Below are 15650 nucleotides of genomic sequence, written 5' to 3' on the forward strand. Positions count from 1 at the left end.
CAAGGCTTTTTTAAAGTTAAAATAATGAGAACAATATCTTTATAGTAATGGCATTAGGCAATGTTTTTATTACTACTTATAGTAATAACTTCCAATCACCAGCACTGTGACTCATCAGCACTATGCACGTTTCTCTCAGATCAGAGCACTTGATTAAACCACTCTGAATGACTCTTGGTGTGGAAATTGTGGAATTCCCCTTTGGTGTAAATGCACCATGACCTCATCTGCTGAGAAAAATAAACAGACAGCTGGCTAGGATTGTCATTGTCTTGTAATATTTACATGTGTACTGTTTGTACTGTATATTTAGTTTCCAATCTCATTACAGTCTGGGTTACTCCCGTCATCACCTGTAAAGTGCAGGGTGTCTAATGGCTGATCTGCATGCTAATTATGTTAAAATACCCAGCAATTAAGAGGCAGACTACTGTAGGAATGGCAAATCCTGCACTTGACTGTATTGAGTAGGCAATAATTTAGTACTAGACACTTAACTGACTTCACCAGGACATGCTGGTGGATGGCCAGGCTTCTGTTTTCAGATTTGTAGTGTTGTTCATTCAGGTGTATGTATGTTATGTGACACTGTTCTTATCTCTTGGCAGGATATCGAGGCTCACGTCGCCTTCGTGATCACCGTCCCGACGGCGCTTGCCATTTTTCTCAGTATCTTTGTCCTGGTCTGCATTGAGTCTGTCTTCAAGAAGCTGCTGCACGTTTTCTCCTTAGTGATCTGGGCCTGTCTGGTTGCCATGGGTTACCTCTTCATGTTTTTCGGAGGCATCATCTGTCCCTGGGATCAGGTAAGACGAGATGGTTCCTGGGCCACTAAGGTTGCTGTTTTCATTCATGACCACTTCTGCTTGAGGAGTCTTGCGAGAAACTTATTCATGAGGAAGCAGGTGGAGAGAAAGTGCCCGAGGGTTCCTGTGGTGAATAGTGATGATATTAAAATGGAGTGCTGTGTGCAAATTAAGTGGAAATGTACAGTGTAAAGCTAAATTAACAGATACCGAGGGAAGCAACAGCACAGCTGTTATCTAAAAGACCAGGCGTGGTACATACTGGTTTGGATCGCTTTATCTCACTTATTTCTGGACTACTTTTTGGGATAACTTTAAGGATAGGTACATATTATCTTTATGATAAGGTACTCTGTGTAAAAAATGATACGGGCTTAAGATATTAAAGCATACTTGCACCAGAAAGTCCAAAAGAATGTGATCAAGTTTCATGTTTTTGCTACATTGTGTAAATTTAATTATGTTGGTTTTGGTTACGTACTGAAGTTTAGTTTGCTACATTCTATTGTTGTTACATATGTGGGTTGTTTCTCACTGTACTTGAAATTGATTGGTTGGTTTAAAAAGGCATGTCAGACATATGTCATCAGTTCAGCAGGTTTACTTTCCAAGTGTTGTCCAAATTCTGCCTTCCTTCCTTCCTTTCCCTTGGATTCCTTTTATTTCTGTTTATAATTATATAGAGTCAATCTACAGCTACAGGACTAGTTAGATACAGGACTTGCATGTACTGTAATCTCTTGAGGCAATACTACTGAGGGACACACATGCACCCAAAAGGGAGATTTCAGTTATACACCAGTTCTCCTTTTTGTTATCTTGTTATTTCTATTGTTTAATTGATGGTGCTGCCCACATTTGTTTTTTTTTGGTTTAAACTCTGCTTCTAGTCATCTTTTACACTTGCTATTTATTTGTTCTGATCAAAATTAAAAGTCTAAAAATCTTAACCAAACAAGGCAGGTAAGTTTAGTCTTGGACTACAGAGTATTCCCAAAGGTTCTGGATTCTCCATTAAAAGGAAAATTTAATTTAGAGTTAAGCCCTATTCATGAAACTGGCTTTAGATGTCAGGAATGTACAAGAATTGCTCCAACTGTATTCAGGTTGTTTCAGGTAATGTCATGTGATTACACAGTTATGCTGCTATGCAACCCATATTTGCTGATGTTGAGGTCATGATGGTCAGTTCTTTAGTGTTCATACTGTGCTAAGATGTTTGTCATTGTGACATGCCTCATAGACCTGCTTATCTCTTGTTGGATGTAATGATGTATACCAGTAGGCCTGATTAAGAATGGAAAAAAAACATTCAGTGTTTATTTTGTATCCAGGGAAGGGTACAAAATCCTTCGTTAGGGAAGCACTTCAATATTAACTACACTGTCAGGCTAGATATGACACATACATATGACTGTGTGTGACTGGTATAAAACAAAAGCTGTGAGATATACTTATTCTGTTCTCTTTTACTTATTTTTCTTTGCTTGTAGTTTGATTTAAAGCTTGTTAATTCTTAATATAACATCTGCTTAATTTTTCCTTTGTTAAGAGATTTTTATGTTTGGTTTTAACGGTTTTCTTTAAAGAATACTTTTGAAAGTAAAGATGATTATACACTTGTAGAAAATGTATATCTATGCGTCTATACATCTGTAGTTACCATAGCTATGGTGTGCATCATTTAAGAAAATGTGTGAAAAACATGCCTGGTTCATACTACACAGCTTTTTTGAGTTGTCAGGTCTTTGTTCCGTTCACACTTTACAACTGATTGTGCTATAATCGTGAGTTTTCAATTGCTGTGGCTTTCACACTCCATGACTGTTCAGCAAATTTGGGTCACAAATTACACGATTAATGGGTCTGCTTCTCAAAAACACGTTTTTGTCACGAGAACACACCAGGACTAAATAAACATGATACGTTTTTTTTTAACATGATAAGTGATTAAAAATGAATAGGTTCATATGGAGCAATTGAGCAAAATTAGAGTTTATAAATATTTGATCTTTTTTTTTATGAAATATGTACTCATTTCCTAAGCAAAGAACAATATAAAAACCTACAGTACTGCAGACATCATTTTTTAAGGTTTAAAACTCCAGTTATGAACCTTTTAAACCATTATTCTCCAGCATTAGCTCACCAACCAGTCAGCTAATAGTAGCAGTAATGCAACCATTTATACTGTGTAAAACCCATGTACTGTTTCTTTGCTTTTTTAGTCAAATTATTTTTTCTACTTTGTAAAAAGAAAGAAATACCCCAAAAAATTATTAAGTAATTTCACAGTCTTTTCTTGATACAGCAGAAAAAACAGAAAGTGTTCTATAAACTTTCCATAAACAGCTCTATAGAACGATCTTCTTTGCTATGCAATCCCACTGGCTTTAGGTGGCCACTGTTCTTGACTCCCAGTTGATGACTGGGTCAGATAGTAAACATGCTAGATATATTGGGCATCTGTGACTCTTTGGCGACCAATTGGCGATGAATTGGCCAGCTTCTTTCAGCAGTTTACACTACATCACTGAGCGAGCACCAGGCGATCGAGGATTTGCATCTGAGCTGAGTTTTTTGTCACTGATTGGCAGACTTGCTAAAGTGAAGAAGACTTGAGTAGTTAGACAGTAGGCAAAAGTCTGACCTGTCAGTTCCATGCACCTCTCCCTCAATGACAGATAATGTATTTTATGAGGAATAGGGTGTTCCTAGACTGACCGTGGTGGTGAGAGAGCAGAACCAGCGTAATGCAGCAAGTGCAACCCGCCCTTCTGCCATTTGACACATTGTACCCACTGCACGGCTGGTGCAAAGTGAAAGATAAACAAGGCTAAAGGCAGACACAGGAGTAGGGATGGTTTTCTGTGTCAGTCAATATCCACATTTGCTCCTGGATTAAGGAGCCTGCGTCAGTCACAGATCAGCTCAGCTTACATGTCTTGCTTGTGGGTTTGTTGAAAGATCACATCAGTATTAGTTAATGAAGACATGCTCACTGTGAAGAAGGAACATGCTGTCTCCACACTTCCCTCAGTGGAGGAACTACCTTTGAGATGTAAATCAGTGCAGGCATGCTGCAGTACCACACAGAGAGATAAAATGAGGTCATATATGGCTCTTGTCTTTTAACTCCGTGTCTCCAGCAAGTTATCACCTCCTTTAAGAAAATGAGGGGGCGGAGAAAAGGACGACAATATTACAAGGTTTTATGGGTTCATCTCTTTGAGCTAAGAGGCATTAGAGGAGCTTCTCTTTGTTTGAGTCACTTCAGTACATATTAACTTTCCATTTTGGTCTCTTGTAATGCTTGCCTTTCAGATCTGTTAATATGGAACAAAGAAACTGTCAGCAAACAACTGATACAGGCTAGAAAGCGATAAAAAAGCAGTGGGTTTAATTAATGTAACATTTTTTATGTATTTATTTTACATTATTACATGGTCGTACAAAAGAATACAGTGTGGTTTAGATAAATATGCAGAATCTTGCCATAATAACCATTTTTCTGCTGATATTTTGTATCAGAAATAAACAAAAAAAAAAAAAAAACATGCCATCAGCTTATGGCTATTCAGGAAGAGAAAGACGAGAGGATTGAAAGCTCATAGAACTTTGGGCTGGAGTTTGGACAGCGCCAGCTTTCTGTAGAAAGCCACTCATTTAACTAGACCCAGGATGGAGAGATAACAGAGTTAAAGGGAGAAGATGGGACAAAAACTTGTAATGACACGTAAGAGAGATTCAGGGAATTTATAGGATATGGGATTAGAAAGGGGAGGTGCTTATTGTTTTATTTTAAAACCTTTTTTTATAAAAAAAAAATGAATTGAAAATAAAAAAGTTTGTTAAAAAAGTCAACTTCTTGCTCATTAATCTTTATGGTCTTTTCTCGCTATCTAAACACAATAGAAAATATTGATGCTAAAAAAATGATTGAAGTTGTATCTATGTATTATATGATAGGTCAATAACATAATATTGTGACAGGCCTACTTTGAGCAAAGCAAAACCTCCAAACTGTTGTCAAATTATACAATATACTATATGCTAAATATGATTTACTAGCAAATGCAAGCTAAAATAGTGATCTATGCAACAGTTCACTAGTGGTTTTAAAGAGTATTAAAAAAGGATTTATTTTTTATTTCTATATTGCAATCACTGTAAAAGCAATAAAAGTTCATATCAGGCAGCTTTGAATTGCTTTATATAACATCCGGACAATCTGATTGTCTTGTCAAGACGCAATATTTGTTTTTGTTTTACCCAGGAGTGGGCAGTACAACAATATTTTATTATATTGTGATTAATATTAGCTTGTACACAATGTACTTTATATGCTATATGAGTAAATGAGGTATTTTGCTTGGAAGTTCTTAAATGTATCTTTCATTATATGGAGCATTATTAGTTCTGCAGTGTGAATCTGCAGTGTGTAAAAATATTGTGATAATTGTAGAATATATAGTGTGTGTTGTGACAATAATGAAACACTATTATATAACACTTTCATCCTGTTTCCCATCGCTAGTTTAATGATACTAAGAAAGTCATATGCTTACAACACATTAAAAAATACAAAAACAAACATATACACATCACAATATACATTTAACACATTCCATACAAGAGGCCCAATGTAAACGTGGTTTGTACTTAAAAATCATAGTTTTTTTTTTTTTTGTTATTAAAGGTACTACATGTCACTCCGCAGTGCTCTCCTTCCACACTACCGGACTCCATTTCCCAGAATCCTATGTTTTATGGAGTTACCGTCAGTCGCTCTCCTTCGCCCAATCGCGTTATGCTCCGACGCTCTGATTCACCTGTGTTCTGAGGATGTTCTGGGTTATGCTCATCTAGTTTCCTGTATTTAAGGCTGCATTTTGTAAACAATCTTCGCAAGGTATTGTCGACTTTTGTTGCATACTGAGCGTTATTTCCATGTGTTTCCTATTTTCTGGTTTATCGGTTTATGTCTCTTGTTTTGCCTCCTTTGGATTTGGTGTTTGGATGGACTGTCTTTTGGTTTCGAACTCGTATTATGTACACTACTACGGCTCCTGTAATCGGTGAGATTATTGTCTGTTTGGCTCTTGTATCTGTAATACCTGGTTATCAGCCTGTTAATAAACCAGTCTGTTCATTTTACTCAGCTAGCGTCACTCCACTCTGTCTGGTGTTACACTACATAGCACAGTCTTATGGCGGGAGAAAGTAAAGTTACATTAAATAAGAGAAATATTTAAAATTCTAAATTGGCAGAATTCTTTGGTTTTATTCAATAATTTTTGTTAGCAGTATCTTTATGAAACATGCAGGATATGAGTTGTATCCATTTTTAAACTTTTATTATTGGAAGCCTCTGTTCTTTCAGTTGGGTGCATTTAAACGTGTGAGATTTAGCAGATGCGGTCAGTGAGCAGCCATCCAGGCTGTTGCGCTCAGGCCCTGTTCGTAGAGGTGAGTCAGCTTAACACATCTCTGAGGTAACCCACACGTCAAAGTAAGTTTTGCTGCTTGAGTGGCCAGAACCTTTTTTTTTGAGGGCTGGAGGTTTGTGTAGCCTTCCTAAAGTCTCTTTCCTAAAGCTTCTGTATTTATTACCTCCTCTCTTCTACCTGGCAGGGTCTGAAACAATACCTGGAACGATGGCAAACTACAAATATGTTATGTCTGCGGTCAGCGCTTTCCTGCTTCTTAAGTAATTGTGCATGAAATGGCAAGCAAAGTCACAGCTTCGTCAAGGCAACACAAAAGAGACAAACCTTTCTTTGTTCTCAGCGTCTCTACACCACCCTACAGATGCTGGGAAGAAGGGATACACTGGGCAAGCACTGAACTGAAAAGGTCTTCTCTGACGCCCAATTAAAATTACTAAGACGTTAATCTGCTGTTACCCTGGTATTACTGCCGCCTAGCACATCTCCTTTGTCTAGGAAACGGAGAGGCCAATGGAGAAGGCAGGCTGATTAAGCACCTTTCTGCACCAGAAGGCAACAAAGAAAAATACGTCCTTATCAAACGGTGATTAAAACGTTGCTTTTCAATTCCAGGTCTGCTAGCATTCATATTACAGAGCTCATTACAAAGATTGCTTCCAGTCTTGTCTACGTCAGTCTCAAAAAAAAAAAAAAACAATTCTGCCATAATTGGTTTCATAGTACAGATGCTCAAGCACTGCTATCAGGTTCCTTGGTAATGTTTTAGTGCTGTAGAACAGGGGTTCTCAGACCAGTTCTCAGAAATGCCATATATAGTCCAGCTTTTTGCTCTAATCCAAGTTATATCATATACAGATAATGTGTGGCTATTTGTGAGTCTGTAAGGACTGGTTTGTTTGCATACAGTTCCTATACAAAGTATTCACACCCTATACATGGAATAATTGTCAAAATAAATAGGCTTTTTTGACAAGGATTTACAAAAAACTCTTTAATACCGATCTTTGATCGTGTGCAAGGTTTACATCAAAATATTTTAGATCACTTAAACAGTAAATAAGAAGCTTGGTGTATTTTTGTACTATAAGGCACATCGATTATTGGGCTGAATTAAAAGGCACACTATCAGTGATCACCTATTTTCTGGTCTATTTTCATACATAAGGAGCACCAGATTATAAGGCGCATTATGCAACACTAGTAAGGAACAGGGGTGTCGCCATGTTTACCATGTAATTCAGCAGGTCTCATCGCTGGCTGGTAGTGCGGGGGAAACTTAGTTAAGTAAAGCTAAGCTAAGTAAACAAAACTGTATTTCTTAAAAAAAAACATTCTCTTTTAAAGTCAAATGAGTGCTGAATGTTAATATATACTTGCCTCTGAATGGTGAAACAGCTTAGCGCTTTCCTGCTCCTTACAACCTTACTAAATGTCATACATAGTCCACACCGTATTATAAGGTGCCAATTTTTTGGGAAATTAAAGGATTTTAAGTGTGTCTTACAGTGCAAATAAATTGTATACGGATGTTTTAATATATTAAATATTAGGTTACATTCCCAGTGATGCTTGGTGGGAGGGCGTGGGTCCCAGGTTAAGAACCATTTAGAACATTGAAAATCTGTACACATTCCCAAGGAAGGAGTTGCATATATTCACTGCCCTTTTATTGGGTGGGTATTGGTGTCTATAAGCATGACCATGTGAACAGAGCATGACCACAGAGTTAAAAATATATTATTCCGATCGACCTGCAGCCAGTCCTGCTGAAAATAGCTTTAAAAAGACCCCACTCAGCTATTGATCGTACACTCGATACTCTGCACTCAGAGACAGAGCCGGGGGCCTAGCGCTGTACAGAGAACCGAGATCGCAGCTTTATATGCAGGGAGTTCTCACACCTGCTGAGGCGTGTTAGTTGTGGTGAGAGAGAAACCCAGGCCTCAATCCATAAGCTTCAGTCTGAGCCTTTGCTACACTCAGCGTTTTTGGCGTGTGCGTGTCTTATGTAATGCCAGCCGACTCAGGAGAATTGTGTGTGAGATATTCTGTTTTTCCCCTTGTGCATGCTAGTTAGCGTTCAAGGCTTGATCCTGGCTCATTGTAATTAAGGTGTTTGTGTGATATAACCATATTTCGTACAAGGCAACAGTTTTCTGGGCAGATGTTACGGAGCTTATTTACAGTCCCAAGCTTCGCCCCTGATCGCATGCTTGGAAATCTAAAGTAGTAACAAACCTGCATCATTTCTGTCAGCTAGTAATCATAGGCACTGTTCACGTCCATTACAATCTGTTAGTACCTTAGACTAGACATATTTCTAATCACTGTTGTGATTAGACAGTTCATTAGCATGGTTTCAGATCTTTTTCACAGCTGTCCCTGAAGTGCCCTGAAGTTTTCTATCAGCTATCCTAAATAATAAAATGCATGTCCCAAAGTATTTAGTTCACTCCCTGGCCAAAAAATAAAAAAGTCTCCACCTGGATTTAACTAAGTAAATGATGGGGGTTTGCTGCTGTAGTTGTTCTGCAGGTTTTGGTTCAGCAACAGTATGTGCTGAAAGGTCAGCTGACTACCTGAATATAATGAATATAGACCAGGTTATTCCATCAATGGATTTTTTATTTTCTGATGGCACGGCCATATTCCAAGATGGAAATGAAAGTGACAATTATCGTGCTGGATTTGTGAAAGAGTGATTCATGGAGCATGAGATCATCATTTCCACACATGGATTGAGAGAGTTCACCACAGAGTCCAGATCTTAACCTCATTGAGAATCTTTGGGATGTGCTGGAGAAGGCTTTGTGCAGCGGTAATCAATGCTGCTGCAAGATCTTGGTGAAAATTTAATGCAACTCTGGATTGAAATAAATCTTGTGACGTTGCAGAAGCTTATTGAAACAATTCCACAGTGAATGTGTGCCACAATCAAAGCTAAAGGAGCTACAATAAAATATTAGAGTGTGTAACCTTTTTTTGGTGGCAACATTTTTTTGGACAGACTGTGTATTTTTTTTATTTATTAAAATGCATTTATTTGTGTGTTTATTATACTGTTATAATGTCAACATCTGAGTGAATTATCTTGGCAGAATTTATCTTACAATATATTTAAAAAAATTGTATGATACAAAATAATTCTAAAATCAACATTAACAAATGTTAGCGATGCTAACTTTTATTCTGAGCTGGATCACTTGCTGATAGCTGATAACAGGTTGCTGCCACCATACAGTTATGGAGCCTAGGAGAGTGACATGTAGCTGCCAGTACAGTTCAGACCTCAGGCAGGTTTTAAGTGATATTTATATTTAAAAAATGTGTTTTAAAACCATGTCACAATTATTCTAACATTTTCTGTATATTTAACATTGCTGTATATATGTCCAGTATATATTTGTCTAGTTCTATCTTAACTCTATGTACTAGTTAGGACAATTATTATTGATAAGAGCAACACAATTACATTCTTATTCCCTATTAATTCAACAATTATTTTTACCCAGTTAAATAATACTAAACTGTGAGAGAGATACAGAGCAAAACAGTTCTTTAAAATGGGTCAGATGGTCAGGTGGTCATTTGGTACGGTTAGTTATTAGTACCCAATATTGGACAAAAGGAGAATAATTATCATTCTCTAATCTTCAAATCATGTCACGAATACTCATACACACTGACTTAATAATCCAGTTTACTTTTCATTTTACACACTTTACTGTATCAAATGTTTATTATTTTTGTTTATGTGTCTCATAATTTTTGTCATTTTCACTTGCTGTGGCACACTGACATTCACCTCTGCTCATTTTATAAAGCGCATCTCGGCGTTAGCAAGTAAAAAGATGATGTTATTTCTGCTTTCCATGGGAAATAAAGAAGAGAGTACCACGATTGACTGACATGGCGGTTCACCAACTACATTAACAACCTTTACAGACAGTTTCCAAGCTGTAACCTGCAAACTGATTGGGATTTTATCCACAAACAAACACCATGTTGAGCATAACAAGAACTCCAATGCATATTTCAACCCGTGACTGGTTTCTTTATCCTGCGCGCTATTTTTCATCAGACCCGGGATGTTGGCAGTTTAAGTAAAAGGTTCACAGGTCATCTTAACAGCTGTCCACTTACTTGGATTTACTGCATCCAAGACAGATATTACTACCAAGTATGAACAGGGTCATACAGTACATGCAATAATTGCATACAAAAATTGCTTTACTAAGAGAAAACAAAAAAGACTATTAAATATGATATATATAATAATTTATCCTCATTTAAATATGCCTCTAATTTTCTTCAGAATACCTATTCATTCGTTAAATCTGTTCTCCGTTTGTCCGTTTTGGCTTTGGTTCGTCATTGAAGGAGTTTATTAGGCATGAAATAAGAATATTTCATTTGGAAATGTGATTAGGCAGCAGCTGAATGAACTGCACTGGAGAAAGGCAAAACGGCTTTGGCCTGTCCTGTATGACTTGCTGATCTGTCTACTGGTACAAAACGAAGAGCTCAGCCAATACAGAAGCAGATGCATTTTCAGTTTGTTCTGAACAAGGTCGTTCATTCAGCCAGCCTTATCTGCTGAGCTAATATCACGACGGCTTTATGTGCAGCTGACATCATGAATCACTGCCCAGCTGATTAATACATGTGAGGCCAGAACTGAGGATGGAGAAAACAGCATTTACTGAGCAGCACGAAGAAAAGATCTGAGACCCCATGAGGAGAGAATGGCTTGAGATCATGGGCTCACAAAGCATTTAGAGTAAATCTGGAGACCAGTGCGCTTTTTTCTCTAGTTGGAGAGAGAAACAGAGAGGCTGTTTTGATGTTTAGCCCTGAAGCGGCGTGTTTTTTTTAGCCCCCTCGGTTTCAGTGTGCAAGGTGACTGCATGCTGTGTTTACACACATCAGCGTGGTAGCTAGGATACCCTCGGAGTAAAGGTCAAGACGTGGACCGCATGTACTAGAGGCTGGGCAGTGTACCTCCAACTGCCAAACTGCCTTTTGTGTTGTCTATGAGTGTGCTGACTTTTCTCCCCATGCTCAGTGTGCAGTAGTTCTACTGTTTGCTGAACAAACAACAATCAGCTAAAACATTATGACCACTGCCTGGTGAATTAACATTAAACAGCAAGTGAACAGTTGGTTCTTTAAATTGATGTGTAGAACCATGAAAAATAGACAAGACAAGCTTAAGTATCTGAGTAAGTATCACTTATCAATTCATAAGAAACTTAATATGAATTATTTTATGTTCTAGGTGACATCAGATTCTTCTTATAGGGTGTTCTTGGTTTGCAGTGGTCATAATCTAGCAAGAGTGCTTCAAGTAAGGGCAAACAGAGAGTGGGCACGGGCTCCCAAAACTCACCAATCCTCATAGAGGCTCTGAATTTAAAGGACCTGCTAATGTTAATCTTGGTGCCAGATACCACAGAACACCTACAGAGGTCCTGTGGAGTCCATGCCTCAACAGGTCTGAGCTGTTTTAGTGTAGAGAAGTAGGGGCACAATATTAGACAAATGGTTTTAATGTTATGGCTGATGGCTTTTTACTTGTCCGCATGATTTTAACATTATGACAAGAATATCAAGTTTAGATCAGAAAGGCTGTCGATAGCTAAGTACGTACACATGGGCATAATGATCTGATAACTGCAGAAAATCAGATTTGGGCAATAATCCGTTTAGCACATTTACAAGCCCTGCAGTAATCTGATTAAATTAATCTCTCATAATCAAATTTCTTTTTTTAATATAGAATGTGCATCTTAATAATTGTTCCAAACCTCTCAGAGCCCAAGCGTATCATAAAAAATATTAATGACATAGTTGATTTTAATATATTTAAATGGCTCCCATTTGCATAAATGAGTTAATTTGTTACAATTTCATGGTTGTAGGATTGGAAATAAGCATGTACTGTTTCCCTGAAGGCTTGTCTCTAACCAGCTGTTTAAGCACATCTGCAGATAAGTGCTGAAATCCAATAATGATTACAGAATTAGTGTGCATGTACGTGCATTCACTGTTTTTATCAAAGTGGTGAGGAATGAAATTATCATTAAAACATTGTGTCATTAAATTTTCATTATGCTTTATAATAACCTTTGTTTTTTAAATTAATGTTCAATTAATCAATGTATACGCAACTGTCTTTGAGGTATAAAGATGTACCAGTACTAATTTTCTGTCAGTAAGACAACTTCCTGAGACTTTTCCTGAATAGCTCTCTGTTAATAATAAAGTGATCTGTCTGTCTATCAATCTATCTGTCTGTCTGTCTAATAATGTTTCATTGTGCATAATTATGATATCATAAACCAATATGAGGAAAAACATAATGTAGAGAAGCACTGACAGTATCAACCATCAGTGGGAATTCCAAAACCCGTCACATCACAGAACGTGCAAGGTTACTTAAGGCAATTAAATCAAACATGTCATGTTGCAGTGTTTTGATTCTTGACACAAAAAGTAGCCTGAAAAGCAGGGGAAGGGGAGCACGAGGGGGGGGTGGGTCAGGAGTAAATATGAGGTAACCGCATGGCCTTTATCCACATGGTTGGGCACGTGCTTGTAATATCATGTTTTGAAAGCTGTGCACCTCAGTCCAGCACAGTATTGCACAGATATTTCCAGTTACAGCTGAATTCATGCTTTTAATCCCAGAAAAATGCTCTTATTTACCTTTTTAAAAGTCATTTAAATGTCTGATTAAAGGGCCAATTACTGTTGTTTTCCTGTTTTCCTCGGGTTTTGAGGGCTCGACGCAGTCTATCGGTTTGGACATGAGAAAGTGCGCGGGTGGAACACTAAAAGGTGGAATTAAAAAACTTGCGGGAATTGCTAATGCTAACTTGTTAGCTAAAGCTGAGTGAGATATAATACATTAACTGACACTTCTTGTCTAAGTAATCTAGCAGGCTATGGTAACTTTGAATAAGAAAGAAAGGTTAATCACTAACTCTACAGCTTCTCTACAACTACAGCATGTATTGGAACTTCTGCTCTGAATAAAAAAAAACATTGACAATAAAAAATGAATCCATTCTGACAATGAAGCTAATCGACATTTGTGTTTATTTGCATATTCTAGTGTGTTCAAATGCTAACATATATCATATCTTCTGGTTTTGCTTCGCCAGACGTTCTGTCCATTAGTCACTCAAACCATCATGAAGTGTAGGATTTAGATGGAGAAGGCAGTTAAGGGAAAACGTTGGCCTGGTGAATGGAAAGCTGTTGGTGGACATGATGCCTACACTATTACCACAGTTTTACAGTTTTTACACATTTCAGTGTAAAGCCTGGATCTGTCATGTTAGTTGATTAATTAGGAGGCAGAGAGAATGAGGAACTCGCCAGCACACTGTCACGTTGCTGGGTGTTGAGCCTACGCATCTCATTGGCTGAGCTGACAGTGTTGTCTTCTTGCTCACTGAGAGGCGGCTTGGTCTCTGTGAAGCGGGAGCTCAGCAAGCCTGTCTCCATAGACACATAGTGTGTTCACAGCATATGTTCTGCTCTAAGCAGGAAAAATACTTCAGGCTCTCTCGACTCACTGTGAGCAGATGCTGGAGCTAGTTAGACGTCTACAGTATCCTGAAGGGGTCAGAAAACAGTTATGTCGACATGTGTTGCTCTTCGGCAGTCAATTACGGTGCTGCGTGGTCTTCAGACTCAATCTTAGAGGCTCCATTGTTTCTGAGGGTGCATTGTTGGTAGTAGACCAGCAAACATGCACATTCATAAAGATGATGTATTAGGGCACTCCACTGGAGGCATGAAAATCTATGTACCTTCTGGCAGATAGACAGCTTACAGGCCAGAGTGAGGCTAATTCATATTGACGCAAGCGCCAGGCAGCACTGCAGGTGCCGTTAGGATTCTCTGGACTTGCTTCGTTGGGCTCAGCTTTAGCTCTACCAAACCAACCTCTCTTTGTTTGAAACTCTCTTCTTCCTTAGCTGCAGTGGACGCCTGTCCAGTGGATATACTGTATATACTAACAATGTGTAACTACAGTACATATCTATCAGAACGTGAGCATGATAAGCCATGGAAACGGTGTGTGCAAATCATGAAGCCGCTACTGAAAAGGTGAAGACAGAGCCAAAGGTGGCTGGCCTCTTTCTGACATTTTAATCTCCAGTCAGGCAGGGTGGACCGAGCGCTCTGCTCTGTGTTAATGTGGCTGGAGCACACTTTTCATTTTCTGTCAATTGGACGCTTATCCAAGGGCCTCAAAGCCCCCTCTGTGTCTCTGGAGCGCTTATCTGCGCAGGCCAGCCCGACACCCCTGCTGAGACTGGCGGCTCTATGAGACACGGTCCTTTCCGCACGCAAGCCGGCTGCCGAGCCCAGGCAGACCATCGCCAAAAAAAGGTCCAAACTGAATATTCTGTATCCTGGCATAACCATCCACTCCTAATGAGCCAGGTTAGACGCAAGGAAGGGCTTGCACAGATTATTTATTCATATTTTAATTGAAACATGTGCCCAGAGCTTGCATTAATAAACGAGACACCTTGACAGTTTTTCACGAATCCCTACACAGACCATGAGCAAATACAGTGCCCTCCAAAAATATTGAAACAGTACGGCCGATGCCTTTATTTTTCGCTATAGACTGAAAACATTTTCTGTTTTTATTTCCATCATTTTATGTCCTTACAAATCTCAATTTTTTAAAAATATTTACAACACCGCAATGGCGTATCTGAAATTATACACAAGCAACTGTTATGAAGAATCGATGGTACAAGGCGCAGAATTGTCCGAAGATGGTCCAAAAGTGCCAGCGCTTGGTGGCCCACTATTATTACTGCATTAGCACTTAAAAGAAAAGACTACTCTGCCTGATTACTGCCTCATTTCTTCCTGCTCTTCTGCTTAATTTAGTTACCAGCATTGCATTTCATGGCACTAAAGCGGAACATGAACCAAAGTAAATTACGTCTGAATTTCAGATGATAACCTTTTGTATACAATGAAAGCCTTAATGGAAGGAACTAGCCGAGAAATTGGTCAATCAGACACAAACAAGACATCAAAACGTTCCACACGAAATAAGCCACTGCTCTGTTGATGGTAATAGACATATCATACGACAAGCATAATATGGTCATTTGGGTACAGCAGCTGAGCTTGGTTTGAATGGAGGACCTTTTTTTGAGACTTTCATGCACGGGAAATTGTTTTGGGTAATTTTAGATGTGTTTATTTTGTAATTTGCTTTTTGTTTCTACCTTATTTTCAGTCTTTTTATTTAGTGTGGGAAATCAGACCCTGTCCAAGGAAATTATGAAAGCTCAGTAATTTAGAGCTGAGAAATATAATGTCATAAACATTGAAATGTTCAAAACTGTTTTAT

General features: G+C 38.4%; 1 protein-coding gene across 2 annotated transcripts in view; it reads left to right on the plus strand.

The window, feature by feature from the left end:
• The window catches only part of adcy2a (adenylate cyclase 2a), a 231342-nt gene that overhangs the window by 15778 nt on the left and 199914 nt on the right, over positions 1-15650 (plus strand). For both annotated transcript variants that reach the window (XM_049480739.1, XM_022674109.2), the window contains exon 2: positions 609-806. In XM_049480739.1, coding sequence (XP_049336696.1) covers positions 609-806 — 198 coding nt within the window. The remainder of the gene's footprint in view (positions 1-608; positions 807-15650) is intronic.

The sequence above is a fragment of the Astyanax mexicanus genome, chromosome 6 (genome assembly GCF_023375975.1).
Source record: "Astyanax mexicanus isolate ESR-SI-001 chromosome 6, AstMex3_surface, whole genome shotgun sequence".
Lineage (NCBI taxonomy): Eukaryota > Metazoa > Chordata > Actinopteri > Characiformes > Acestrorhamphidae > Astyanax > Astyanax mexicanus.